Source organism: Diplotaxodon limnothrissa, linkage group LG3, assembly GCF_057381915.1.
Source record: "Diplotaxodon limnothrissa isolate DT_005_m linkage group LG3, D_limnothrissa_male_GT1.1, whole genome shotgun sequence".
Lineage (NCBI taxonomy): Eukaryota > Metazoa > Chordata > Actinopteri > Cichliformes > Cichlidae > Diplotaxodon > Diplotaxodon limnothrissa.
In genome coordinates, this window is record NC_140598.1 from 70,480,936 (window position 1) to 70,508,770 (window position 27,835).

A 27,835-nucleotide genomic window follows, 5' to 3' on the forward strand; every position below is an offset into this window, starting at 1 on the left:
CAGTGACGTCACCACGAATCTGTGGTCAGGTAATATCCATGTTTTGATTGATGATTTTCTGGAGTTAAATGTGAACCGAAGCATATTTTGGGTGTTATATGCTATTAAATACTTTTAAATAAATGAGGTGTGGAAATAAAAAAATCAAAATTTCCTCTGTTTGAGTCACAGTAACTTTGACATAGTAACATTTGCAGTAAGTCCTAAATGTTCACCTTTAAAGTGTTTGTGCTAATAACACCATGTGCAGTAAGACAGGCATGGACAGCAGCACTGACTGGGAGAGGCTTTGAACAGCTGACACACTCAGTTCAGTTCAACATATCAGACTTTAAGAATGCACAAGCATCTACCTAAAATCTATTCATTGAGTCTATCATCTGTGATATTATCATGTAAAATTATGATGTATTGTTCACCTCCATTATTTAAACAAGTAGCCCTTAAGTATTTAATATTCATATGTTAAAACACTGAAATTTGTCTGTTGTCTCAGTGGCTGATAGTGCCCCACAGGCCTCAGTAATAATAATAATAATAATACATTTTATTTGAGGGCGCCTTTCAGAAACCCAAGGTCACCTTACAAAAAACACAATTAATAAAAGGAACAGTAGTCATAAAATACATAAAATAAGTTAAAATTACAAAACAGAGCGTGACAACAGATAAAATCAGCATTAAAGCAAATAAGCCAGTTTAAACAGATGTGTTTTGAGCTGTGTCTTAAATACGGAGAGGGAGTCAATATTTCTTAGTGCAGGAGGAAGAGAGTTCCAGAGCCTCCCAGTGTTCAGGGAGGAATGAATAATATTGGTTATGAGAGGTGCTAACGAGGGAAGACAGGCTTTAACTAACACAGTAGGGAGAGGGTCAAGTTGACAGGTGGATGACTTAGATTTTTTAATGAGATTAGATACGTCAGTTATGGAGGGAAGAGTAAAGCTTGAAAATAACTGACAGGAAGACAGTGGGGGAACCAGGAAGTCTACTTCAGAGTCAGGAGCTCCTAAAGAGTTAAGTTGACGGTGAATGTCTGAGATTTTACAAGTGAAAAAAGAGATAAGAGAATTGCAAAAATCAACAGAATACATCTGGGAGGGGAATGTGTCTGGAGGTTTTGTAATTTTACTGAACAATGAATAGAGGGACCTGGAGTTACCTTCATTAGAACTAATTAAACCAGAGTAGTGAACAGATTTGGCTGAGGCAATGCAGTCCTTATAGAACAAAACATGATCTTTGTGCATTTCTTTATGTACAGTAAGTCCGGTTTTCTTGAATAGACGTTCGAGTTGGCGTCCTTTAGCTTTAAGGTGACGCAGGTCGGAGGTAAACCATGGAGCTGAACGGGAAAATGAGAGTTCGATGTTTAAGGGGAGCAAATATGTTAAGAAGGTTATGAAGGTTGACATTATAATGACAAACGAGTTCATGAGGGGTTGAGGAGCAGTGGATAGATGGAAGGTCATGGACGGCAGATGAAAAAACAGCTGGGTTGATATTACTAATTTTCCTAAAAGTGATATTACGAGAGATACAGGTTTTGGAAGCGGTTATGTTTGCATCAAAAGAAATAAACATATGATCAGACTGGGGAAACAATGTGGCTTTACAATGGGTGGGGGTAATGCCAGAACAACAGACCAAATCCAGGATATGACCTTTGGAATGGGTAGGAAATTTTATGTACTGTAGAAGCCCAAAACTTTCCAGGCAGGAGGTAAAATCTCTGGAAAGAGGGATTTTATTATTGTCCATGTGAATATTGAAGTCACCAGTAATGATCAGATTTGGAGAAAGTACAGAAAAATGAGTGAGAAGAGCAGAAAATTCATTTAAAAACTCCTTGTTTGGCTTAGGTGGCCGATAAATATGATGGTGGGGGTAGATCCAGGGAGCTGTAGTGCAGTGTATTCAAATGAATGGGAGGGAGGGGCAGAGACAGGGAGCACTTTCCAGTGCCTCCAGTGAATTATCGCGAGACCTCTGCCCCTCCCCGAGATGCGAGGTTGACAGGTGTAAACAAACTCAGATGGAGTGGAGTCGTTGAGAGAAACAAAGTCATTAGGCAGTTGCCATGTTTCAGTCAAACAAAGAAAGTCTAACTTACGATCACAGAGGAGATCATGGACGAGATGTCCCTTACCAGTGAGAGAGCAGATGTTTAATAGACCAAACTTGATGCTGGAGTTACCATGCCTGACAGTAGGCTTAGTTGATCTAGCCAGGTAGGCCAGCACACTGTGGTCAACAGCCCGGTCAGTCTTGCAGGGAGGACGACGAGTTTTTGACCAGATGGAAAATATTGAGTTAGTGTCACTGATGTTGAACTTCCGCCGAAGCCCTCGGTGGATATACCTGCGGCGGGGCTGGAAGGCGATGTCCGGGTAGAAGTATAGAGCCACCGGTGGAGAGACTGCCAGTCAAAAACGGAGCCGCAAAAGATCCGTAGCAGAGTACTGGAGAAGAGCTGTCGCCGGGTGATGAATGATGGATAAAAAACCCCAGGTGAGCACGAGCCACACCAACACCCTGTGGATCCGCATCTTAATCAGGGCCGAGCACTGAACACAAACCGAGGGACCGAACAACCAGCTGACAGCTGCAGCGCAAGCAATAGAAGCCCGTAAATATTGCGAAAACAAGTCAAAACAGAGTCGCGTCTTAGGTACTTGATTTAAATTGTCGTCAGCAACTTAAAAAATAAGATAATAATAACCGGTGAGCAGCGGCAGCCAAGCGCGCCAGTGTTCACTCGACCGGTGTTCCAGATCTACTGGCGTTTAGATCAACTGCCGTTGGTCGAACAGATGTGTGTCAGTCTTGCGTTTCAGGAGCTGCTACCGACAAACCAGCAAAAAAACGCCAAATGTGTCATCTGTGACATTTGTGAGGTTGTCTCAAACACACTCCGTCAGTCTTGATGCTGTTGAACAACAAAATGCTTAAAAATGTGGCGAGTTTACCTGGTGATATCCTCATGCGCGACGCGATCGCGAAAACAGCAAACAAGTAACACCACGCCGTTGTTGTTCACAGGACACAAAGAGTAAACGATCGGGAGACTCTTGTCGTCGTCATCGTTCCCCTCGCACGGTTTATTTCTCCGAATTCAGCGTTTTTGCTTCACAACTACAGCGTGCTGTTTACTTTGTGCACTAACATGGAGTCGAGTCAACCAGCGCCACCTCTGGCCAAGTGCCACAGCCTACAGCCAGATCAACCTGTGACACACATCTGCACCACGTTTGAATTCGTGTCATGCACATTTGTACCTTTCAATTGTGTCTGGAATAGATCTGGAACACCGGAAGTAACATGTCGGCATCATTGCGTGAGCTTGAAGCCATTATAATGTTACAGTTGTTTAATGTGTAGGTGTTCATGATATAGACCACAGGGTCTGGGTAGATACAGGTGGGACACAACAAAAAAACTTGTCACTAACATATGCTCCTCTCTCGTGATCAGTAACATCAGTTTTCACTGCAGTGCAATGTTCCCTCTAAGCTGCGCAATTGCGCACTGCTGGCACAGTCTCTGCACACAGAAATTCTGCGTTGCGCACAAAAAAAATCTAACCTGAATTGAAATTCTGTTTTGCAGTGTTAGTCAGTAAGTGACTGGCTGCTCCCATATGGGAACGATGCCACCTTATCCCATAGTCCAGCCAATAATGCGTATATGCGCAGCCAATCAAAGTTGTTGACAGGCTATGACAGCGTCCTTATGTGCCGACACCGGTGTTTTAGCTGGCAAAGCGGCGTGGCTGATGTGGAGTGAAGCCACGTTAATGACAACGTGTACAACCATTGGAGATGTGAGCAGGACAGACGGAACAATTGACGGAAAAATTGGGGACTTTACACCAGTTTTTAAATTGTGTTGATAGGCCACTGTGGCGGAGGCGTGGCCCCGGGCGCAGCTGCCGGGGAGGAGTGGAGCAGAAGGCTCAACAGGGCGGCGCTGCGAGGCCGGTAAGAACAGCTGATGGTGTTTATGTACCGATGATGGTCTCCCTCCGCTGTGTTTATAGTGAGACGGGGAGGAGCGGCGGAGAGATCAGCTGGGCTCGTGAGCTGTCAGGCTGTGCGACTGAGTCAGCTGTCAAAACAAACAAACAAATCAATAAATGTGGAAATTGGCAGTACATACCTGCGTGTGCGTGTATTTGTGCCTGGTGTATTCCACAGCCACGTAAAACCAGAGTTGTAATAAAAAAAATATGCAATGTTTGGTTTTCTTCCTGAATACTGGTTGTTTATATTTACTGCAGGAAGAAATGGTTAAATAGGCGTTTTATAAGAAAAAAGTCTCGAAAGCGCTCTCCACCTCTGAGCAAAGACAAACATCTCCTGCTGTCAGGCCTGCAGGTATCAGGCTGTTGTTCTCCTTTATCTCATAGTGGACAGAAATAAATTTTTGGAGTGACACAAATAATTTGTGTGGCATCAGATTTGATGCAGAACAGCTGATTGTTCTGTAAATAGTTTGAAATGTTTATTTAAAAATGCCTTGGCTGCATTTAAAAAAATACCTGCAAAAAACTTTGTTTGCCAAACTGAGTTACTTTTTTGAAGAAGTAACTATATAATTAATTGCTCCTCTTAGATCCATAAAATGACATGTGGTGTGCCCCAAGGGTCGGTTTTAGGCCCTGTACTTTTTAATTTGTATATGCTCCCTCTTGGCGGTGTCATCAGGAGGCATGGAGTGAACTTCCACAGTTTCGCGGATGACACTCAGCTGTACATCTCCGTGTCTCCCGATGACACCAGACCAATGGATGCCCTTTTTAACTGTATTTTAGATATAAGATCTTGGATGGCAGAAAACGTTTTACAGCTTAACCAGGACAAAACTGAAGTTTTAATCATCGGTCCTGAGGCTCAGAGAGAGAAACTCTTGTCTAAATTACAGGCATTTTCACTATGTCCTTCACTACAAGTGAAAAACCTGGGTGTTATTTTTATCTCTGAGCTTGGTTTTATCCCACATATTAAACATGTAACCAAAATGGGATTTTATCATTTAAAAAATATAGCCAGAGTCCGCCCTATTCTCTCTCGGGCCAACACGGAGATGTTGATGCATGCTTTTATTACCGGTCGCATTGATTACTGTAACGCCCTGCTCTCTGGTCTCCCCAAAAAGAATATATCACCCTTACAACTTTTACAAAACTGCAGCTCGTGTGCTGACGAAGACCAGAGGGCGGGCCCACAGTACACCGGTTTTAGAATCGCTGCATTGTCTCCCCGTGTGTTTCAGGATCGATTTTAAAGTTCTTTTATTGGTTTTTAAATGTCTTAATGGTCTTGGGCTTATCTCTCAGATCTGCTTTTACCATATGAACCCTCGCGGACCTTGAGGTCCTCTGGCACTGGCCTTTTGACTGTTCCCAAAGTCAGGACACATACTCACGGAGAGGCAGCTTTTCAGTGGTATGGTCCTCGTCTGTGGAACAGCCTGCCAGAGGAGCTCAGGGCCGCAGAGAACGTACATGTTTTTAAGAACAGGCTCAAGACCCACCTTTTTAATTTAGCTTTTACTTAGCGTTTATTTATTTTATGCTTATTTATTCTATCCTGTTATTTTATTATTAATTTAGGTTTTACCCAATATTTATTGATTTTATTCTTATTCATTTTTTATCTTCTTACCCTATTTATATTTCTATTTATATTGTATCCCGTTCTTATTTACTTCATCTTTTTACCCTGTATATATCCTATTGTGTCATATCTCCAGTGTTTCCTCGGAGGGGGCTCTCTGCACCGGGGCTGTGATCGACCGTGGCTGCTGGGGCTCTGGGGGTCCTCTCAGCCTGGCTGGGGGGCTTCTTTGCCTCCCTCCTGCTGTGTGCCCAGCCTGGAGGCTCCCGGTGCAGACGGCTCCCTGTGATAGTGTTTCCTCACTTGGCTCATGCATACCCAGCCCAATTTTACTCTTTAAGTGTGCGTGTGTGTGTGTGTGTGTGTGTGTGTGTGTGTGTGTGTGTGTGTGTGTGTGTGTGTGTGTGTGTGTGTTGGAGGGCGGGTTGGGATGGGCTGCTTTTAACCATGTAAAGCACTTTGTGCTACTTTTTTTGTATGAAAAGTGCTTTATAAATGAAGATTGATTGATTGATTGATTGATTGATTGATTGATTGATTGATTGATTGATTGATTGATTGATTGATTGATTTCCCAGCTTTGGTCATTATATCCTGTATTTTGGAGACAGAGAGTTACAGACTCTCTCCCAGACCACGGACTCATAATACAAGTCAGAGCTTTATTAAAAAAAAAAGTTGTGTTTTCTAAATTGGAGTTCAAGTTATTTGTACTTCCAATAGTGTTAATATACTACACAGGTCATGAACAAGATTTCTTTTACATTTTCATTGTAAATGGGCTGAAGCAGTTCATTAAAAGTAGTCTAACATAAATGTAAACGCTGTAATTTGATTATTTTAATAAACCATGAAACTTGGATGGATTCGATGCCGGCGTGACCACAGTGCACACGTCTGATGTGGCTCACAGTGGTCCAAGGAACCGCTCAGGGAGTTTGTGTGTTCGCTCAGACACGTGAAAAATTAGAGGGAACATTGGGCCTATGACATTCAATACCCAGTTATTAAAATGTTAAGTGTAAATCATCCCCAGCCCACAATAGCAGCTGAATTTACTACGATTTCAGATCTTTTTACACGTCAATAAGAAACCACCGATGTGTAAAACAGGCTGACAACAGGCTGACGTAAACCACACTGCTGCAACTGTGCAGCTCTCAGGTTTTATCTATTGTTTCTCTGTGTGGCCAGCAGGGGGAGGTGTTTTGTTTTTTTTTTTTAAATATTAATGAAAACATTTTTCATGAAAGTTGCAAATTTGTTATCTGTTTTTATGACATTTTTCACTGTGGATTACAACAACATCAACATTAGAAAATGAAATACGTTTATAGTAGGTGATCATTAATCACTATTATTGGCACTATTAAAGGGCCCCAAAAATCAAACTTTGCTTAGGGCACCACGGAGGGCCAACCCTTTTTACACTTCAACGATTGTACACAAAATACAATCATCCATCCTTCTATCTATTTATTTTTGTCCACTTATATAATTCAGCATCACAGGGAAGCTGGATCCCAGTTGTTTTTCACAGAGGGCCAAGCAGTGGAGGGAGCTGCCGACCTCCCAGCAATACATGTAAAAGCTTTATTTTATGCTGACTCTGGTCATCTTTATCTATCATAAAAATTTGCTTCACGATCTGAAACACGTAAGTGTGGCAAATATGCAAATAGCTAAGAAATCAGGATGGGGTAAATCGTTTCTCACTGCACTTCTGTTAGGCAACTGAATAAAAACACAAAGTCAGCAGTCTGGCTATGAATGTCTTTAATGTTTCCAAGATCAGAATCACATCAGGGTGTACAACCTCACCCCTGGTGCCGTTGCCCACCTCTCAATTTTAAATACACGTAGACATTGAGGGCTACCAGGAGGGGCTATGCGCTTACCTGCTGCTGAGTAATTGCATATGAGAGCATGAGGGTGGGAATGGATGTTTGTATCTGTGTGTGCCTGTTTGTCTGTGTCCATATGTCAGGTCGGGTATCAGACGCCACCTCTCTGGGGACATCTCAGGCCCTCCAAGGTATGGAGGCCTATCTCCCCCCAGCACTCCCCCTGCCAGTGGCAGACGCCTTCAGACATCGGTGCATTGGTGGTTCTTTGTGTCCGGGGATGGGCGTCCAGGTACTGCTTGTCGGGGCCTGGAGCCTGGGGCTCGCTCGGGCTCCTTCGGGGGTGGGGTGCCTTTGGCCTCTCAGCCTGGGGCTCGGTCACTCTGGCACAGCTGGCTGCCGGCGGAGCTCACGGGCACGTCACGTTTAAATCATGCTTTTTATCTGTTTTTGTTTTTTAATGTTCTGTAAAGAACTTGGGATCACCTTGTTGTTGAATTGTGCGATATAAATAAACTTGCCTTGCATTTTGGCTGCTACCTCAAAGCACACTGTGTGCTGTCGATCTTACGTGCTGCACAATAATATTCAATATTTAGTATTTACAGTTATATTCACATAGATCATCGCGGTGATGTTGTTTATTATATTGCTCTCTTTTGTTTGCTTGTTTTCTCTTTTTTCTTTCTCAACAGGTGATCCAGGTGATTGATAGATGGATTTTTTGTCTGTTTGTTTTGTTGGCTTGGACAACTTCCTACCAGACCCGTGGAAGTGGAAGCTTCAGTGAAGAAAGATTCCTGCTCCCAGCCGTTCATTGGCTCGGCATTTTAAACCCCTAAAGGGTCACCTGGCCTGTAAATAAACAGGGCCAATAAAAAAAATCACAAGAAGAATACAAAAATTTCAGCCAGTTTATCTTAATACATTAACTTATTCTTGTGTACACAGTAATTCATAAATAAATAATGTATCAATAAAGATTGATCTAAACAGTTTAACTGCTATGTGCAGATAAAGGTTGCATAGCTTTAAAACATTTGCTATCCAGCAAATATCAGTCAAACTCAACACAAAAGGTAACACAACAATCGTTCAAATTGTTTGGACCGGTGATCCAAATCAACTGGCGTTGGTCAAACAGATGTGTGGTAGACTTACTTTGAAGGAGCTGCTACCGACAAACCAACAAATAAACACCAAATATTTCATCTGTGACATTTGTGAGGTTTCCTCAAACACACTCCGTCAGTCTTGTTGCTGTTGAACGACAAACTATTTAAAAATGTCGCGGGTTTACCTGGTCATATTCTCATTCACGGGGCGATCGCCAAAACAAAAGCAAACCATTAACACCACGCCGATGCTGTTCACAGGACAGCAAGAGTAACGATCAGGAGCATCTTGTCTTCGTTATCGTTCCCCTCGTGCGTGTTATTACTGCGATTTCAGCGTTTTCGCTTCACAACTAAAGTGTGCAGTTTACTTTGTGCGCACTCAAATGGAGTCAAGTCAATTAGCGCCACCTGTGGTCAAGTGCCATAGCCTACAGCCAGATGAACTTGTGACACACATCTGAGCCACGTTTGAATTCCTGTTTCATGCACAATACATTTGGAACTTCTAATTTTTTTCTGTTTTTGTGTCTTGCAAATAAACCTTTAAACTGATTGAAATGATGTTATGTATTTATTTTTGGCCTATAGCTACGGTGGCCCTGAGAGGCCAAACGGACTGCAACTTAAGAAAACACCAGCAATAAAAAAAACCGCTGCAAAAGCACAAAAAACACAACTGAAATACAAAAAACGAAAACACAAATAGGAAAAAACAAAACTGAAGCGTTTCTGGGGAGACAATAGTAATTAGTAATAAACAGAGCCAGTGTGACTAAGTGGAGCTTGTGAGAGTGAGTGGATTGAAGAAAGTGAGGGACTCAGATGTGTCAGTTGGTTTGTCTTTGTTTGTGAGTGTGGAGGAGAGATTGGGTTGGTTTTAAAGCTAAGTTAAGAATATTCTGAATTTCAATTCAATTTTATTTATATAGCACCAAATCACAACAACAGTCGCCTCAAGGCGCTTTATATTGTACAGTTTAATTTCCAAAACTTGCATATGATCTTCAGTTTGCAGCTGGACTATCACATAGCAGCTGGAGCAGTCTCACATGGAGGCCAGTCCACTGCTGCCACCTGTGGCCAAGTGCCATAGCCTACTACTAGATGAACTTGTGACACACATCTGCAGCAGAGGCTGAGTGGCTGCTCTCACACCTGGAGCATCCAAATCGACCCACAAACACGTTGAAAGATGCAATGTCATCAATGTGGATTGTCAAGACTGAGAGACCTCTTCCCTCTGACCCCTCCCCAAACCCTCAAACCCTCCTACCCACCTCGACATACAAACTCTGTGTGGCTTCACGTGTTCTGTTGATGTTTACATGATCGAAAGAACTTGAACACAAACACAAACAAACAAAGATGAAGACCGCACCGGAAGGAAAAAACTACAAGTCCCAGCATCCTCTGTGTTTAGGGAGCAGCAGTGAAAGTGAAAGTATTGAGCCTCCGTTCAGAGCAGCAGGAGGAGGAAGGTGGAGCTGAGGCAGGTGAGTGTTAACATGAATATGTTTCTTCTTATGACATAAAATAATTCCACGCTGTTCGTGTCTGTGGGTGAAATGTGAGGCCGGTCGGCTCCTCTGAGCGCTGGTTTCCTGTAAGTAGAGAGGAAGTGAGTTTAGCTGAGCCTCTGTTTAGTGTGAGAGAGCAGGAGGAGAGTGAGAGCTGTGCTGAGGCAGGGTGAGTGTTAACACCGCTCTGACATTACTGTGTCTCTGTGGCGGGAACAACAGGCTCCGTCAGTGGAGGCAAAAATAATCAGACTTTGGTTTTTCAAAGGAAACAACTTTATGTCGGAAGTTCCCGCACGCTCATTGGATAACGATGTGTCAATCTCGAGCTATTAGCCAATGAGCGTGCGGATTCACAGAAAGACCCGCCTTTATCACGGGACTTTAAAAACTACAATGGCGACAGAAACTCCGTGAGTGGCAAGGGTGTAGATTTGGTTGTGGCATTGGTGGGGACGGATGATTCAACCATCGACCCCTGCCCCGTTTCTTAGTTTTTCCTTTTTGTTTTTGCTTCTTGATAAAAAGAGGAGAAATATACTTGCCTACATGTGCTATTCTACATGCTTTTAAACCGTTTAAAATTACAATTCATAGTTTTATATGTGAATTATATAATGTTAAATTACTATTAAACAAATGACTGACTAAGTATTTCAGGCTTTAGTTTACTTCAGCCATATTCCATATAAATCAGGTATCATACAAAAGTAAAAATGGCTTCAAATGCAGTCAAGACAATAAAAGAATATGACTTTAAGGACTTAACAACATTACTTCAGTTATAGTACGCCAACATCTCTGATACATTAGCACTAAGGGAACACTGAATGATCTGGTGGGTTTTGTCCATAAAACTACTCATCTAAGATTACCACAAAGTAAATGATCTCTCAGCAACATTATGCAACATTTTAGGCACTACTGCCCTCTATCAAATCAGTGAGCTGGGATGTTTAATTCTAAACATGAACTACTGTTACAGCAACAGATATGGACTACATGCCCACACAACAAACACATGCCTGCTCCTCTCGTTAGCTGAAATGAACTGCTGGCATATTTGTTTTACATCTATACTGTCCAGTCTCTCCTGGTGGACATGGAATCACATTATTCATGGTTACATACAATTTTAGACTGATGTGGACCAAGCCTAGCACCTACTTGCCAACCTTGAGACCTCAGAATTAGGGAGACATTGGTTGTGTCCAAATTCATGGGCTGCATCCTCCTGAGGACCCGGCCTTCGCGGTCTACGTGGGCCGGGTCCTCAGAAGGTCGGGTAGGCCGGAAGTAAACGGCTGGGGAAATTGGACGGTCGAGCCTTCTGATTAGTGTCCCCGTTGTCTCGGTGGAGTTTAATAAACTCGGCCGTCTGCTCCTTGCTATCTAAAATATAACAGGACACTGGCGTAAATTCTCGACCGTCTCACACTTCTGTTTAATCAGTTTTCTGTTTGACGTTTATTCAGCTGTGTGAAAAACCAAGGAGGAACCCACCCGGGGGATTAATAAAGTTTTATTTAATCTAATCTAATAACTTTAATCTCAGCCAAACCGATTTACTCACGAACAAACAAAACACTGAAAAAAGCCCAACAATAACATTTTTAGGTTGTCTAAGTGACTTATATATTACGTTTAACCCGAGTAGCGAAAGTCCGCGGTGATCTGAAAATGATGTGCCGGGAGTTGTGCCGTTCTCGGCCACATCAGTAATCCTCGAGCTCTCGGCTAGCTATCGAGCTGGTGGGTAGCAGACGTCTCTGAAAACGTCGAAGCACTTTTGCAAATATGCGATATCTTGATAAACCGAGCAGATATTTGATGTTTACACAGCTACTTTCTCACCTGAAAATATGTTAAAAGTTTATTTTGCGACCCAGAAAGATTAGTATGAGTAATTTTAAAACTTAGTAGCGGCCGCCATTGTTGGAAACTGGAGTTTGGCTGGGCCGCGCTATGAATTCTGGGATATGGTAGGCCACGAAGGACACACCCGACCCATCCTTCAAATTCGGGGAAAAGGAGGATGCATTTGTCGGCTGCATTCGGAGGAGTCTACAAATTTGGACAGCCTTTGGCGCGTCGCTGTGACGTAATCGATCTACAAATGCGGCCTCAGGAGGATGCAGCCCATGAATTTGGACATGACCATTCAAAGGGGCTGAGGGGGGGATACATGTACATATATATATATATATACAAAAAACTTGAAACTTACAGTGTTTATTTATCGGATAAAATAAGTTAAATGTCACTGTTATTATTGTCCAGCCGGAAACAGGCCGGCGGAGTCCAACTTCAGAGGCTGCGTCCACCTGAGGACGCGGCCTTAGTGGTCTAAGTGGGCCGGGTCCTCCGAAAGCCGGGTAGACCGGAAATGAGCAACTGTGAAATTGGACGGTCTAGCCTTCAGAATTACGTCACCTGCCGTCTGTTCCTTGCTGTCTAAAATATAACCGGACGCTGGCGTAGATGGTCGAATAAACTGCTGTTTTCACACAGCAGTTTATTCAGCTGTGTGAGAACCCCGGCATAGCCTGTAACGTTATTGTGACGGACACATTATATGAGTGAACTTGACTTTAAGTGACTTACAGGTTTCTTTGAAAAACAATTTCTTATATGCAGGTTCTTCCTTTGCGCTGCCATCCTCCTCTCCTCCTCGCAGCGCAGGTTTGCCGCTGCTGAAACTAAACAGAGCTCCCTGAAAGGCTCAGCCAATCACATTGGCCATATTTGTCACATGACGTAGGACTCCAGTAGAGAACGTAATTTAACTTTTTCTGCTCCGCTCGCTGAACGAGACGCTGACAGATCGTTTTTTTCTTACTATCGGGTTTGTTTTTCTTTACTCGAAGAGATCAAATTATTGGTGGGGACACGTCCCTTCCGTCCATGCCAAATCTACGCCCTTGGTGAGTGGAGTTCAGGGTGACGTTATGAAACTGTGACGTTTGAGCCACTTCCTGTTCTCAGTCCCAGCGTCCTGATCACCGAGGTTTCTGTTGCTCTGATATCTGATATTGATTATATTGGTAAACAGGCTGTAGCATAAACATCAGGTCTGTTCTGAAAACTGGCTTTATTTTTTCAAAGTAAGGGAATATCTGTGGTCTGATACCGCGGACTCATGGGCTAAGGACTTGGATTGACAAGTCAAGCGCAGATGATTGTGTTGTTTCTTATAAAGGCTTGTGTGTGTGTGCGCCTTCCTGTGTGTGTCCTTGTGTCAGTGGAACTGAATCAGTGTGTTAGAGAAAGTGCTCCTCTGCTGTGCCGTCATCGTGTGGATGCTTCTTTTAAAGTTGGAACTCATGTCTTTATGATCTGCTTCATTTCATTGAACCTTTATTTCTAACCATGAAGTCCCTTTGAGGTTACAGCCTCCTGGTTAGGTTTAGGCTGTTATTGTGCTTCAGGCTGAAATATGAGGAGTAAGGAGTGGGGCTGGTTAGCCCTCATGACCCTCACCATAACACATACGTCACAGGACAGTGTTTACCACAGAAACTCCATGAAATGATCAATGAGAACTTTAGAAACCCGTCAGTGTGATGCTTCCAGTACAACAGCACCTCTGAGTGTGTGTGTTTGCCTCTCAGACTAACTCCACCCTGACATCAAGAAGATGGAGGAAAAGGATGGAGCAGGATCTGCAGCATCCAGCTGTGTGTCTGTGAGGAGTGACCGGTCCAAAGGATTACTTCCAGACTTCAGTAATGAACCTGCAGCAACAATGTAAGAGAGCTGCTGACTCATTTATTCAGTGTAAATAATGATTTTTGATGCAATGGGAGAAGAAAAATGACAAAAACTGTTTTAAAAAATTAGGATTATAATATTAAAAACTATGTTTTTGAGTTTCCTGATGTAGCACAAAAATATATGAACATAACTGTATATAGGACAGATATTTTACGGTTCTTTTAGGCAGCACCAAAAAACAAAAAGACTTTTTTAAGCTGTCTGAGGTAGTGAGTCAACATGTCACACTGGGTCAAAGGTCAGGGAGTAAAAGTGTGTTTTAAAGGAGGTTTAAAAGCAGCGAGTGAAGGAGCCTGTCGAGGTAAATCGTTCCATAACTGATCAAAGTCAGTTGGTGGACCTCTGTGTGAAATCAAGCATCTGGTTCACAGAGAGGATAACCCTCACATGGGCTGTACAACATTATATAGGGAGACAAAAACAGAGATTATCGTAGCCATCGCTCTCTCGCATGGATGTGGCAGTCTTGCTGTCTGCTGCGAATCCTCCCCGTACCTCCGTGACCTCGTCTGGTATCTGCTCCCTCCTCTGTGAGAGACAGTAAAGGAAAACACGTCTCTGCCTAGTCTTGAAAATCTAATCTTATCATCCATTGTTCTTCTAGGGCCTCTTCTTCTTGTGGCCTCAGCTAACTGCTAATATTTAAATGGCTAACATTAACATGTGTGCCATTAAAGTAACAAAAGGTACTTTAATGGCACATTTTTTTTTCGAAAACTTACTCAAGTAAACGTAACGGAGTAAATGTAACTCGTTACTACCCACCTCTGGACTTGACTGCGGTAGTTTGTAACCAAAGATCATCACACTGCCCCTCTGATTGTCTCCCCCCAACTACTCTTTCAAGGATTGTCAGGTTGGAGATTGGCCTATAATTAGCTAAGACAGCTGGGTCTAGGGATGCTTTTTAAGTAAAGGTTTAACTACAGCCAGCTAGGGATGGGTACCGTTTAGATTTGAAAACCTGCTAAATCAGAATCAGTTGCTGATGATGGCTTTTTTCTTTTACATCAATCACGTATAATCTTAACTCAAAGTGAACATAGACTTGATTGAAGTAACTCAGATCAGCCAATTCAAAATGCTAATTCAATCAACTCTGAGTTTATTTCTAGACTCAGTTTGTTGGCCCTGCACCTTAAAACTATTTCCTGTTTGTCCCTCATGTTTTTTGGATATTGTTTTCACATCTTATGTCACGGCTAGCGGGGCGAGCCATGTTGAATTTAATAAAGGACCCAAGATGCCGACACTGCTGTGAAGTGAGTGAGCTTTATTGAAACGGTGAAGTGCAGTGGAGATGGCCTGTGCAGAAGCTAAGATAACCTCTACTGAAAAAACTAACCTGAAACCTTAAACGGAGACACGGGGAGACAACACAGACGAACCAGCAACAAGCAGGAGAAAACAAAGGGCTCATATACACAAAAGAGCAATCAGGGAAGGAGAAAAGGGAGACACAGCAGGATTCATTGGACATAACCAGACAAGGGGAAGCAAAAGTAGACACACTAACATAGGACATGGCACTGTCAAAATAAAACAGGAAGTGAACACAGAGACACAATACTAACACAGTACAGAGGGAACACAGAAACCAAAACCTCAGAACTAGAAAATCTTAATCAGAATGAAATTGTAACAAAAGACAAGAACAATCAACACAAAACTACTGAGTCCACAGACTCGGGACATACATCGGCTCAAACTGTGGTCATAAATATTTTGTACTTGTAAATCAGACTGTGTAGTTGTGAACTGAGTTTTGTAACATTGTAAAACAAAATATCTGGAAAGTTCATGTTTTTGCGTTCATTGATTTGTGTGTGTAAAAATGTAAAAAATGTAAGAAATGTAAGAAACATTAGAACTACTTTTGCTGACACAAAGTTTGGCGAGCACTGCAAGTTGTCCCTTTAAACCAGTCACTGATATAAAGAGAGCACCTTGTTCCAGGGCATCTGAGCATGGAGGGAAAGCTTTATGCAGGAGATGGTAAGAGCTGTTGGGACTAAAGAAACTGAGCAGAAAACTACAGACATCTGGAAACTGAGTTGTTAATTCTCAGTGGGATCAGCAGGACTAGCAAAGCTTCACCATGACAGTCATCTGATTGACTGAACCCATCCAAACATCACTTCATGGACCTTTAGCTTGTGTCTGTGTGTGGACAGACATAACATGAGCTAATTATACATTACTCCTCCACAGAGTGGACCAGCAGAGAGCAGAGGTTTCCACTGGTCAGTCTGCACAGCAACATCAAACACACCTGGACTCTGTGGTTATGGTTTGTAGTACTACGTTTACATTTGTTCTTTTCAGTCACCTCTATGCTGCACTTTGTGGACCAGAGGATTGTCAGTGTGTCCAACATAAATCAGAGTTTGGGCTCCATGATTTCAGTCAGATTGGGGTGACTGTAGCTCAGGAGGGGAGCAGGTCAGCTACTAGTCAGAAGGTTTGTGAATCAAACCCTGGCTGGCAAATGTACTGGGTAACGTACTAAACCCAAGCTGCCCTCTGATGCATCCATCAGAGTGTGAAAGAAAGTATTTAAGCATAGAACAATGTGCTTGGTTGAATGAGGCATGTTGTATAAATGCTTTGTGTGCACAGAGTATCAAAGAGAGCTATATAAGAACCAGTCCATTTACCACTGGGTAATTCATATAGTCTTCTTTTCCAGCGGCTGGAGGACAACATCACCATGTTTGTGAAGAACGAGCTGAAGAAGATCCAGAAGGTTCTGAGTCCAGATCACCCAGAAACTTTAAAGAGCCAGATGGAGGATGAGGAGATGTTTGAAGGTGAGGATGAAGATGAAAGAAAGAGCTGCAGAGAAGCATTTCTGAAGATCACACTCCACTTCTTGAGGAGACTTAAGCAGCATGAGATGGCTGACCATCTGCAGAGCAGTAAGAGAATTTCTCTAAAGACTGAATATTGATCTTTCCTAATAGCTCAAGAAATGGACCAATAGACATTCATCCTTTCAGGGTACTGAAAGGCTATGATATTTATTATATAATATTTTTTTTCTAAATTTCTTACCTTCAGAAAAATTTGCTCCACTCTGTAAACATGAACTTAAAGCCCAACTGAAGAAGAAGTTCCAGTGTGTGTTTGAGGGGATTGCTAAAGCAGGAAGCCCAACCCTCCTGAATCAGATCTACACAGAGCTCTACATCACAGAGGGAGGGACTGCAGAGGTCAATGATGAACATGAGGTCAGACAGATTGAAACAGCATCCAGGAAACCAGACAGACCAGAAACAACAATCAGACAAGAAGACATCTTTAAAGCCTCACCTGGAAGAGACGAACCAATCAGAACAGTGCTGACAAAGGGAGTGGCTGGCATTGGGAAAACAGTCTTAACACAGAAATACAGCCTGGACTGGGCTGAAGACAAAGCCAACCAGGACATCCAGTTCATATTTCCATTCACTTTCAGAGAGCTGAATGTGCTGAAAGAGGAAAAGTTCAGCTTGGTGGAACTTGTTCATCACTTCTTTAATCAAACTAACGAATCAGGAATCTGCAGGCTTGAAGACTTCCAGGTTGTGTTCATACTTGATGGTCTGGATGAGTGTCGACTTAATTTGGACTTCAACAAAACTAAAATCCTGACTGAAACAAGAAAGTCCACCTCATTGGATGAGCTGCTGACAAACCTCATCAGAGGGAACCTGCTCCCATCTGCTCGCCTCTGGATAACAACACGACCTGCAGCAGCCAATCAGATCCCCCCTGAGTGTGTTGGCATGGTGACAGAGGTCAGAGGGTTCACTGACCCACAGAAGGAGGAGTACTTCAGGAAGAGATTCAGAGATAAGAAGCAGGCCAGCAGGATCATCTCCCACATCAAGAAAGCTCGAAGCCTCCACATCATGTGTCACATCCCAGTCTTCTGCTGGATCACTGCTACAGTTCTGGAGGATGTGCTGGAAACCAGAGAGGGAAGAGAGCTGCCCAAGAACCTGACTGAGATGTACATCCACTTCCTGGTGGTTCAGGCCAAAGTCAAGAGGATCAAATATGATGGAGGAGCTGAGACAGATCCACACTGGAGTCCAGAGAGCAGGAAGATGATTGAGTCACTGGGAAAACTGGCTTTTGATCAGCTGCAGAAAGGAAACCTGATCTTCTATGAACCAGACCTGACAGAGTGTGGCATCGATATCAGAGCAGCCTCAGTGTACTCAGGAGTGTTCACACAGATCTTTAAAGAGGAGAAACAACTGTACCAGAACAAGGTGTTCTGCTTTGTTCATCTCAGTGTTCAGGAGTTTCTGGCTGCTCTTCATGTCCACCTGACCTTCATCAACTCTGGAATCAATCTGCTGGAAGAACAACAAACAACATCAATGTGGTCTAAATTATTTGATAAACCAAAACTCCAATCTCTCCACCAGTGTGCTGTGGACAAGGCCTTACAGAGCACCAATGGACACCTGGACTTGTTCCTTCGTTTTCTCTTGGGTCTGAAGACTAATCAAACTTGTTTGCAAGGCCTGATGACACAAACAGGAAGTAGCTCACAGACCAAACAAGAAGCAGTTCAGTACATCAAGGAGAAACTCAGTGAGAATCTGTCTGCAGAGAAAAGCATCAATCTGTTTCACTGTCTGAATGAACTGAATGATCGTTCTCTACTGGAGGAGATCCAAAAGTCCCTGAGTTCAGGACGTCTCTCCACAGATAAACTGTCTCCTGCTCAGTGGTCAGCTCTGGTCTTCATCTTACTGTCATCAGAAAAAGATCTGGATGTGTTTGACCTGAATGAATACTTTGCTTCAGAGGAGGCTCTTCTGAGGCTGCTGCCAGTGGTCAAAGTCTCTAAAAAAGCTCTGTAAGTTATGAAGTTTTTATTATTTATTTTGGTTGGTATGTTATTGAAAAACACACTGCCATCAACTTCTGTTTTGTTTTTGTCAAAATCACTGTAATATAATCACTATACCTTTATATACACGCGACTTGTATTAATGTTGCTGCCCTCTTGTGGCTAAAGTGTAATTGTGTGGATGCCTGAAAGGGCATCCACACTATTGAGTTCCGGTTTCTCTTTATTCTTTAGTGTGGGAGGGCATCCACACTATTGAGTTCCTGTTTCTCTTTATTCTTTATTCCACTATTTTATTGTAGTTGCTTCCGTACACTTTTTGGCGCTTAACTACTCCCACAGTTTTTGTGCTATTTTCACCGTTCAAATCTTAAAAAATTCTGCTCTTTCTGCTAATGCGGGCTATGACTTTTGGTGCTCATAACTTCTATACTTTTTGAGATACTGAATATTTTTTTGCAATAATTTTTGCCAATTTCTGCCATATTATCAGAGGCCTCACTGATTTTCCTTGCCGGGTTGACCTGTGTTTTAGCTCAGTGAGATAAGCATCCGTTCTCAGACTGGGATGCCTGGGTTCAAATCCCGCTTAAGGCAACATTTCTTTCAGTTAACAGTTAAACTTTTTTAACTCTTTTCAACACAAATTTCAGCTTTTTCACCCCTTTTCAGCAGAATTTTCAGTTTTTTCATCACTTTTCAGCACAAATCCCAGCTTTTTCAGCTGTTTTCAGCAAAAACCTCTTTTTAGCAGAATTCTGCTCATTCAACTCTTTTCAGCAGAAATTCTGCTGATTGAACTCTTTTCAGCAGAATTTTTAGAATTTTCACCTCTTTTCTGCCCAAATTCTGCTTATTCACCTCTTCTGAAAATTTTTCAGCCTTTTCACCTCTTATTAGACCAAATCTTTGCTGTTTTCAGAAAAAACTCTTTTGAGCAGAAATTCTGCTGATTCATCTCTTTTCAGCGCATCTTTTTGCTTCTTTACCTCTTTTCAGCAGAAATTCTGCTGATTCACCTCTTTTCTGCAAAGTTTTCAGCCTTTTCACCTCTTATTAGCACAATTCTCAGCCGCTTCTGCTCATTTCAGCAAAATTGTCAGTCTCTCCACCTCTTCTTTGTGAGAATCAGGTTGGCTCAGTGAGATGAGTAGCTGCGTTGAGACCAGAAGGGCCAGGTTCAAATCCTGCTCAGGGCAGTGTTTTTTTCAACTTTCAATTTTTTCAGCTTTTTTCAACAGACATCTTCAGCGTTAAGGCATCCACACTGCATTTTCGCAGGAAATGCAAATTTTTCTAGTTGTGTGAATGCTTGAAAGCGCATTCACACTATTGAGTTCCTGTTTCTCTTTATTGTGTGGATGCCCTCACAGGGCATTTAAAATATTACACTTTTTTCCTTTTTTTTTGTCCCATTGAAATGAATGGAGAACTTCCACAATTCTGCTAAAACTTGCTTGTCTTTGAAACTTAACTACATGCTCATACTTTCACGTAGAAACTCCATTCAAACTTTAAAATGTTCTCAAATGATTGGGCTATTCCTGTGTGATTCAGCTTTTTCAGATCTTCTACCGTTTTAATCTTATCCCTCTCTAAGTTTTCAGTTGCAAAATTGGGATTTTTCACAAAATACATGCGTTGTTATGGTTGCTATGCAATTAACTCAGAGTGAGTGCTGGTCCGTTCTGAATTTTCTCTTCATGTATGAATAACTTCTTGCTACTAGTTCAATTTCCACTCAAGCCCCACAAATTATACATCAAAACGTAGGTGTTTTTGCTGGCTTTCAGAAAATGTCACTATCATTGTTGTGGGACTTATAGATTTTTGCAAATCTCCTCAGAGTAACACAAAGTGTGAAAACTCTCCATATGAACTCAATGGAGAGTTTGTTCAAAATCACCGCTTGATTTCTGTAATGAGAGGCATATTCGAATCGTCATATCTCCTTAACGAAGCGAAGTTAAAACATGAGGCTTGTCCCCGTATATCTTCAGACACTCCTGACACTCACAATTCAAGAATTTTTTTCTCACCTATTACCGTTCTGAGATGAGTTAGACTTGTTTGAGGGTAGGAAATTCGTCCTTCGCTCAGATTTCTTCAGATTTCAAACTCTGGAAATTAACCACTTTTTTCTCTCGTCATATTTTTTTAACGGATTTCCAGAGAGACCTGAAAATTTCCATGACTGTTCACCAAAGCCTGCTGTCTCTTACGGTGAAAGAATGATTTTGATGCTCCATAGAGATTTAGAGTTACAAAACGTTGTTTGAGGGCAAGTCAAGGTAGTTTTTGCTTCGCCTCTTCTCAGTTACAGTGTATTACAAGTCATATATCTTTGATAATTTATATTTTATCTCTGATTTATGAAGACCCAAAGATTCCCCCATCTGTTCTGAACAAAACGATGTCTGAATGAACATTCTAACCCCTACGGTTAGGAAATTATGGCCATTTGTTCGAGGGGAATCCTGAATGTCAGAAATACACTGAAGAAAACTCACACCTCTCTCTGTGTCTGTGTGTGTAAGGGCTGACTACAGCAGGTGCAGCTAATTTAACTGACCTACATATACCAAGCCCAGACTCTCCACAGCTCCTGTTCCCTTTACTGTCTGTGTATGTGTGTCTGTGTATCAATATTTCTCCTATGTTTAAGTATTACTCCTCAATCATAGTATTTCTGCTAAAGCAAAGTACTTCTGCTACATCTTAGTACTTCTGCTAAATCATAGTATTTCTGCTAAATCATAGTATATTTGCCAAATCATGGTATTTGTGCAAAATCATGGTTTTCGGGCCAAATCATAATATTTCTGTTATGTTATAGTATTACTACTAAGAGGAGGAATTTCTGTTATGTTATAGTATATGTGCTGAATATAGTATATGTGCCAATTCATAGTATTTATCCCAAATTATAGTATTGATGCCAAATTACAGTATTTCTGCTAAAAAGCAGAAATAGTACCTTTTAGCTGATTTTCTAACACTGGAATATTTCTAACATTTTGAGTTATTTTCCAGTGTTAGAAAATCAGCACTGCTCAGTGTTAGCCATTGTTAATCTTCAAAACTGACTAGGTTACTTTTAAACATATAACACTGTCAAAAGTGTTAATTTAACACTCAACAGTGTTGTATTTAACACTCAGAGGTGTGGACCCATATAGACACTCTCCAGTGTTAATTTAACACTGGAGATTTTGCTGTGATTCCTTCAAAATCATAGTACTACTGCAATTTCATAGTATTTGAGCGAAATCATAGTATATGTGCAAAAACATACTATGTCTGCAAAATCATAGTATATCTGTCATTTTATAGTATTACTACTAAGTCACAGTATTTCTGCCAATTCGTAGTATTTGTACTAAATCATAGTACTTGTGCCAAATCATAATATTTGTTGCCCATCATAGTATTGGAACCAAAACATAGTATTTGTCCCAAAGCATCGTATTTGTATGGAGTCATAGTATTTCTTCTAAATCATAGTATTTCAGTCAAATCTAAGTAGTTGTGCTAAAACGCAGTATTTCTGCGGAATCATCGTATTTGTGCCAAATCATGGTATTTTTGCCAAATTATAGCATTTTGGCCCAATTAATAATTCTGTTATGTTATAGTATTACTACTAAGTCGTAGAATATCTGTTATGTTATAGTGTATCTGCGGAATATAGTTTATGTGCCAAATCATAGTATTTATACCAAATCACAGTATTTGTGCTAAAACATAGTATTTCTGCCATATTGTGTTATTTGTGCAAGAACATTGAACTGTTATGTTATAGTATTACTACTAAGTCATAGTATTTCTGCTTTGTTATAGTATTTGTGCTAAAACGTAGAATCTCTGCCAAGTCATAGAATTACTGCAATTTCATAGTATTTTGAGGAAATCTGTTATGTTATAGTATTACTACTAAGTCATAGTATTTCTGCCAAATCACAGTATTTGTGCTAAAAAGTAGTATTTCTGCCAAATCATAGTATTACTGCTATTTCATACTATTTAAGCGAAATTACAGTGTTTCTGCAAAAACATTGCATTTCTGCTAAATCATAGTATTTCTGTAATCTTATAGTACTTGTACTCAATTATAGTGTTTGTGACAAAGTTTAGTATTTCTGCCAAATCATATTATCTCTGCTGAATCATAGTGTCTGCCAAATCATAGTATTTGTGCCAAAGCATAGTATTTCTTCCAAATCATAGTATAACTGCACAATAAAGGTTCTTGAGCCACATCAGTGTTTGTGCTAAAACAAAGTATTTGTGCCAAATCATAGTATTTCTTCTAAATCCTAGTAATTCTGCTCAATGATAGAATTTCTGCTATGCTGTAGTACTTTTTGCTAGATTGTAGTACTTCTGCTAAGTCAAAGTATTTCATGTAAATCATAGTATTTCTACCAAGTCCCAGTATTTCTGCTAAATCATAAATCATAAATAATGTTTTAGCACAAATTGTATGATTTGGCTCAAATACTATGATTTGGCAGAATTTTCTGTGTTTCAGCACAAATGCTATGATTTGGTAGGAAAAAATTATTATCTGGTATAAATACTAAGTTTTAGCAGAAATACTATGTTTAAACTTTAAAAAATTCTGCTATTTCTGCTAATGTGTGTTATGACTTTTGACCATTGAAATGAATGGAACACATTATCAATGTGGTCACTGATTTTGCATGCCGGGTTGAGCTGTGTTTTAGCTCAGTGAGATGAGAAGGCGTTCTCGGAGTGGGAGGCCCGGGTTCAAATCCCGCTTGTGGCAATAATATTTTCAGTTTACAGTTGAACTTTTTTAACTCTTTTCAACACAGATTTTAGCTTCTTCACCATTTTTAACACAAATTCCAGCTCTTTCAGCAAAAACCTATTTTCAGCAGAAATTCTGCTGATTCACCTCTTTTCTGCAAAGTTTTCAGCCTTTTCACCTCTTATCAGCACAATTCTCAGCAGCTTCTGCTCATTTTAGCAGAATTGTCAGTCTCTCCACCTTTTCTTTGTGAGCATGAGTTTGGCTCAGGGAGACGAGAAGCTGCCTTCAGACCAAGAGGGCCAGGTTCGAATCCTGCTCACGGCAACATTTTTTTTTCACCACTTTTGAGGAAAAATTTCTCCGTCTTTACCCCTTTCCATATAATTTTTTGCTTTTCACCACTTTTCAGCAAAAAATGTCTGCTTCTTCACCTGTTTTCAGCAGAATTTTCAGTTTCTTCACCGCCATACAACTTTTTGCAACTTTTCAACTTTTTCAGCTTTTTTCAGCAGACATCTTCAGCGTTAAGGCATCCACACAGCATTTTCGCAGGAAATGCAAATTTTTCTAGTTATGTTATTGTTATTAGGGAGGATTTGAGAGTAACATCCCATATGGAAAAGATATATATAAATCTTATAAAGTTTGTATCTGTCTTGTGTGAAACTTGTATGAAAAGCATATAAGAGTGAAAACAGATATAAGATCCCTTGAAAAATTATATAATGAAACTTGTATGTTTCGGATATCTACTAAAACAATATATGAAAGTAATGAGAAAGTGGCCACTTTCATGAGTAATCACATATAAGTTTTTACTATTTCTTTTCCATATGGGATGCCAAGTGAGGCAGCACCTTCGCTTTAGCTTAAAAAAATCCAAATTCTTATGTCATCAGTTATAGTTGCATGTATTCATTATCATAATTTAACCTTTAATATTGATATCTTAAAATTATTTTGAGTAAACTAGCAATAATTTTATGGTTGTATTAAATACATACATCACTAATGAATTATTTATTTCAGTAATTCATTAAAATTATAAAAGCCCTCTCAGCCTGGCTGGGGGGCTCCTTTGCCTCCCTCCTGCTGTGTGCCCAGCCTGGAGGCTGCGGTCTGTGACCGGCTCTCGGTGCAGACGGCTCCCTGTTATAGTGTTTCCTCACTTGGCTCATGTGAACCCAGCCCAATTTTTACTCTTTAAGTGTGCGCGTGTGTGTGTGTGTGTGTGGGGGGGGGGGATATGTGTGTATTCACATCATTTATGTTAATGTGAGTGTGGGGAGTGAGTTGGAGGGTGGGGTGGGCTGCTTTTAACTATGTAAAGCACTTTGTGCTACATTTTTTGTATGAAAAGTGCTTTATAAATAAAGATTGATTGATTGATTGAAAAATGTACATAATTAATTTCATTTAAAATAATTCATTATTTATTTATGTACAATTCAAATTAGTTAATTACATATTTTGTTGGTTTGTTTTCTATTTTAATTATTTTACTGACACATTTAATGAATTATTTAATGATGTATTTATTTAATTCACGTTGCTACTCCTGGCCCTGCATCGCTGTTCATAAATACATTTTATTTGTCAGCTTCACCCATCAAAGTCAGGGGGCGGGGTTAATGCTGATCAAGTCAAAACCATTGCTTTGGTCTGGTGGGCGTTCTTTTAGTGGGCTTTTCTCAATACTAAGTAGGCCTACACACCAGGGTTTGGACATGTGTGGACCCAAACTATACTTAAACTTTACCCTTTTTTGTGTGTCACCAAATACACTTTTAATATTTTCCAGACAAGAATGTAGTGACACAATCTTTAACCTCTTTTGGCTCCAAACAGAAGTGACAGACTTGAGCAGGGTTCATTTAAAGGCTGACAGAAGTGGAGTGGTGACGGGGAGATGTTTGACAGGACAGTGTTTCAGCCTCCACAGGTTCATGTTGTGCTCCATCAGTCAGTGAAGATGAAGTCAGTGCTGATGAGGCTGTAGAGTGCGTGAGGGATGTGAATGAGGATGATGAAGATCTGATGATAGCAGATAAAAACAGGCTGCAGAGCTGCTGCTACAGCCTCCAGATTAGCCAGCAGCTCATCCTGCTCAACATTTCCTCACCAACTTTAATGGAAGTGTGATGTTTTCAGCTGGAGTGATGGTCAGGGTGGCCTCCCTCTCCTCTTCTTCTCCTCTTCCTCTTTCATTTGTAAAGCCACTTCTGCTGCTTTCATTCATTTGGAAGTCCTGTAGCTGAGTTTGGGAGAAACTAACAGCCTCGGCAGCAGAGGGGAGAAAGGCTGTAACACCACCACTTTACTCTGTTCTACCTGTCACATCATTTTATCAGGAAACAAATATGCTCATGTTTTTACTATGTTTGTCTTGAAGATGTAAGAAGATCACATGGTGCTTTTTATTGTGTTGGTTTGTTTCCTGTCTCTTGGATGGAGCCAGCTGTGCGTGGCCCCTGGGCCTGTGGTCAGAGTGTGTGCTGGATAATCCGGCCCAGGATGAGGCCAAACTGACATGGGATGAAATGTCTGTCACATAATTGAGCTTAGTGTAGTTTCATTTCTGCACAATTTAAAAACAACCAAAACTTTGTTCTGTCTTTTCTATGTTATACTGTAGACTTTCTTTGATACTGTGTCCAAAAGGAGCAGCTTTTACTTTGAAGGGGAGGCGTCTCTGTTTCCTCTTCAGGTTGGATGATGGAAGCAAATGAGTGTGTGATGTTCTTTCAGTGTTGCACTTTGTAGACGCTCCCTGAGCACTGGTCTCACAGCCAGCTGCACATAGAGACCAGTGTTGTTAGTCCAGGTCAGAAGATGACTTGTTGGAATGAAAATGAGCTTGTAGTTTGTCTGCTTTAATAATGTGACTGGAAAAAGGTGTTGGACTTCAAATATGTCCATTTCTTTCACACTTCACCTTTAAAAGTGAAGCCTTGTGGTTCCTGGAAGGAAAAACACGACTTTTTCAAGTCTTTGTCCTGTTTTTATGATAAATGTACGACTTTAATGTGAAACATTCAGAGTTTTTTCTCTTGTTGTGTTTGTTTGAAGCTGCTTCCTGTTGGCTTCAGCTGTTTGGAGTTTCCATTTTCTGAACTTCTACATTCTGAACCTTCTTCAGCTCTGAACAGATGATGAAACACTGAATGATTTCAAGCTCACACTTTGTCTAATAAACTTACATCTTTCATTCTTTATACAGATTGAGGGGCTGTGGTTTGTCAGAGATCCGCTGTGATTATCTGGCAGCAGCACTGAAGTCCAACCCCTCCCATCTGAGACAGCTGGACCTGAGCCTGAACAACAAGCTGCAGGATTCAGGAGTGAAGCATCTGTGTGGTTTTCTGGAGAGTCCAGGATGTGGACTTGAAACTCTGAGGTCAGTCAGCATGTTTTAGTTGTGCTGAGATGAATATGATGTGAAAGTTGTGCTGACACTAAACTGCAGACATCAGGCTGATATTATACTGATCCACACTGAGGATCTTCATGGTAAAGTCTGTTTTCTTCTTCTCTGGTTTAGTCCATTGACTGCAGCAGAACAATGTTCACATTTCAAACAGTGAGACTCAACGTATGGCCCGCGGCCCACACGCGGCCTGCCCACCTTTCCTGATTCAGAGAGAGGGGACCCTGATTAACTGTGTAGTGTTCTTCCTCACAGTTCTAAGTATCAGACACAACAATGAATAATCCACAGCTGACTGTCTTTAGCAGGTCAAAGGTCACGGCACACAGCAGACAGTGGGAAATATTATAATTCTGATCATTTATCAGCACATATCCATATGTATAAAAACAAAGCTGACACTGTGAGACTTGATCAGAGGTCTGATCATCACAGCAGAGGCCTTTGTGTCAAAGTCACTGAGGATCAAACAGAAACACATGAAGCAGATTTTCCTGTTCTGGCTTTTTATAGCAGATAACCTTCAAAATATTCTGCAGTCCATCAAAAACTGAAGCAAACCATGAATCAACATGTGAACATGAGCTGATGCTGCTGAAGTGAAGCAAAGTTACAGAGGTTTGATTACAGACACAGCTGAGAGTTTGTAATCTGTCATCATTTTAAAAGGTTTACATTTCTTCAGTATTGAACAGCAGAAATGAGGCTTTGTTTTCGGAGGCCGACAGCAGTGAACACAACAGCAGACTGGTGCGTAATAAGCAGTGAATAATGCAGGAAACAGATTTTTGAAGGTAAACTGTTCTTGAAGTACACTGAGAGAGAGAGAGCTGTGCAGGAAGTAAACGTCAAAGTCAGAGAGAATTCATGACGATGTTCATCAAACGTAAAGCGTAGTTTGGATCTTCTTT

At 41.1% G+C, this 27,835-nt stretch overlaps 1 protein-coding gene across 1 annotated transcript; it reads left to right on the forward strand.

The window, feature by feature from the left end:
* Window positions 1-13,788: 13,788 nt before the first annotated feature.
* Window positions 13,789-26,955, forward strand: LOC146637680 (protein NLRC3-like). The gene is made up of 5 exons (XM_085349771.1): window positions 13,789-13,844; window positions 16,083-16,161; window positions 16,561-16,789; window positions 16,932-18,726; window positions 26,718-26,955. The coding sequence occupies exons 2-5, from the start codon at window positions 16,159-16,161 to the stop codon at window positions 26,911-26,913; spliced, it is 2,223 nt and encodes a 740-aa protein (XP_085205897.1). The 5' UTR covers window positions 13,789-13,844; window positions 16,083-16,158; the 3' UTR covers window positions 26,914-26,955.
* The last annotated feature ends 880 nt before the right edge of the window (window positions 26,956-27,835 follow it).

Bases quoted from the DNA above. Each gene is read 5' to 3' on its own strand.
- LOC146637680 (XM_085349771.1), top strand. The intron at 16,790-16,931 runs GTAAGAGAATTT...TCTTACCTTCAG, and splicing joins GGCTGACCATCTGCAGAGCA to AAAAATTTGCTCCACTCTGT. The intron at 18,727-26,717 runs GTAAGTTATGAA...TTCTTTATACAG, and splicing joins AAAGTCTCTAAAAAAGCTCT to ATTGAGGGGCTGTGGTTTGT.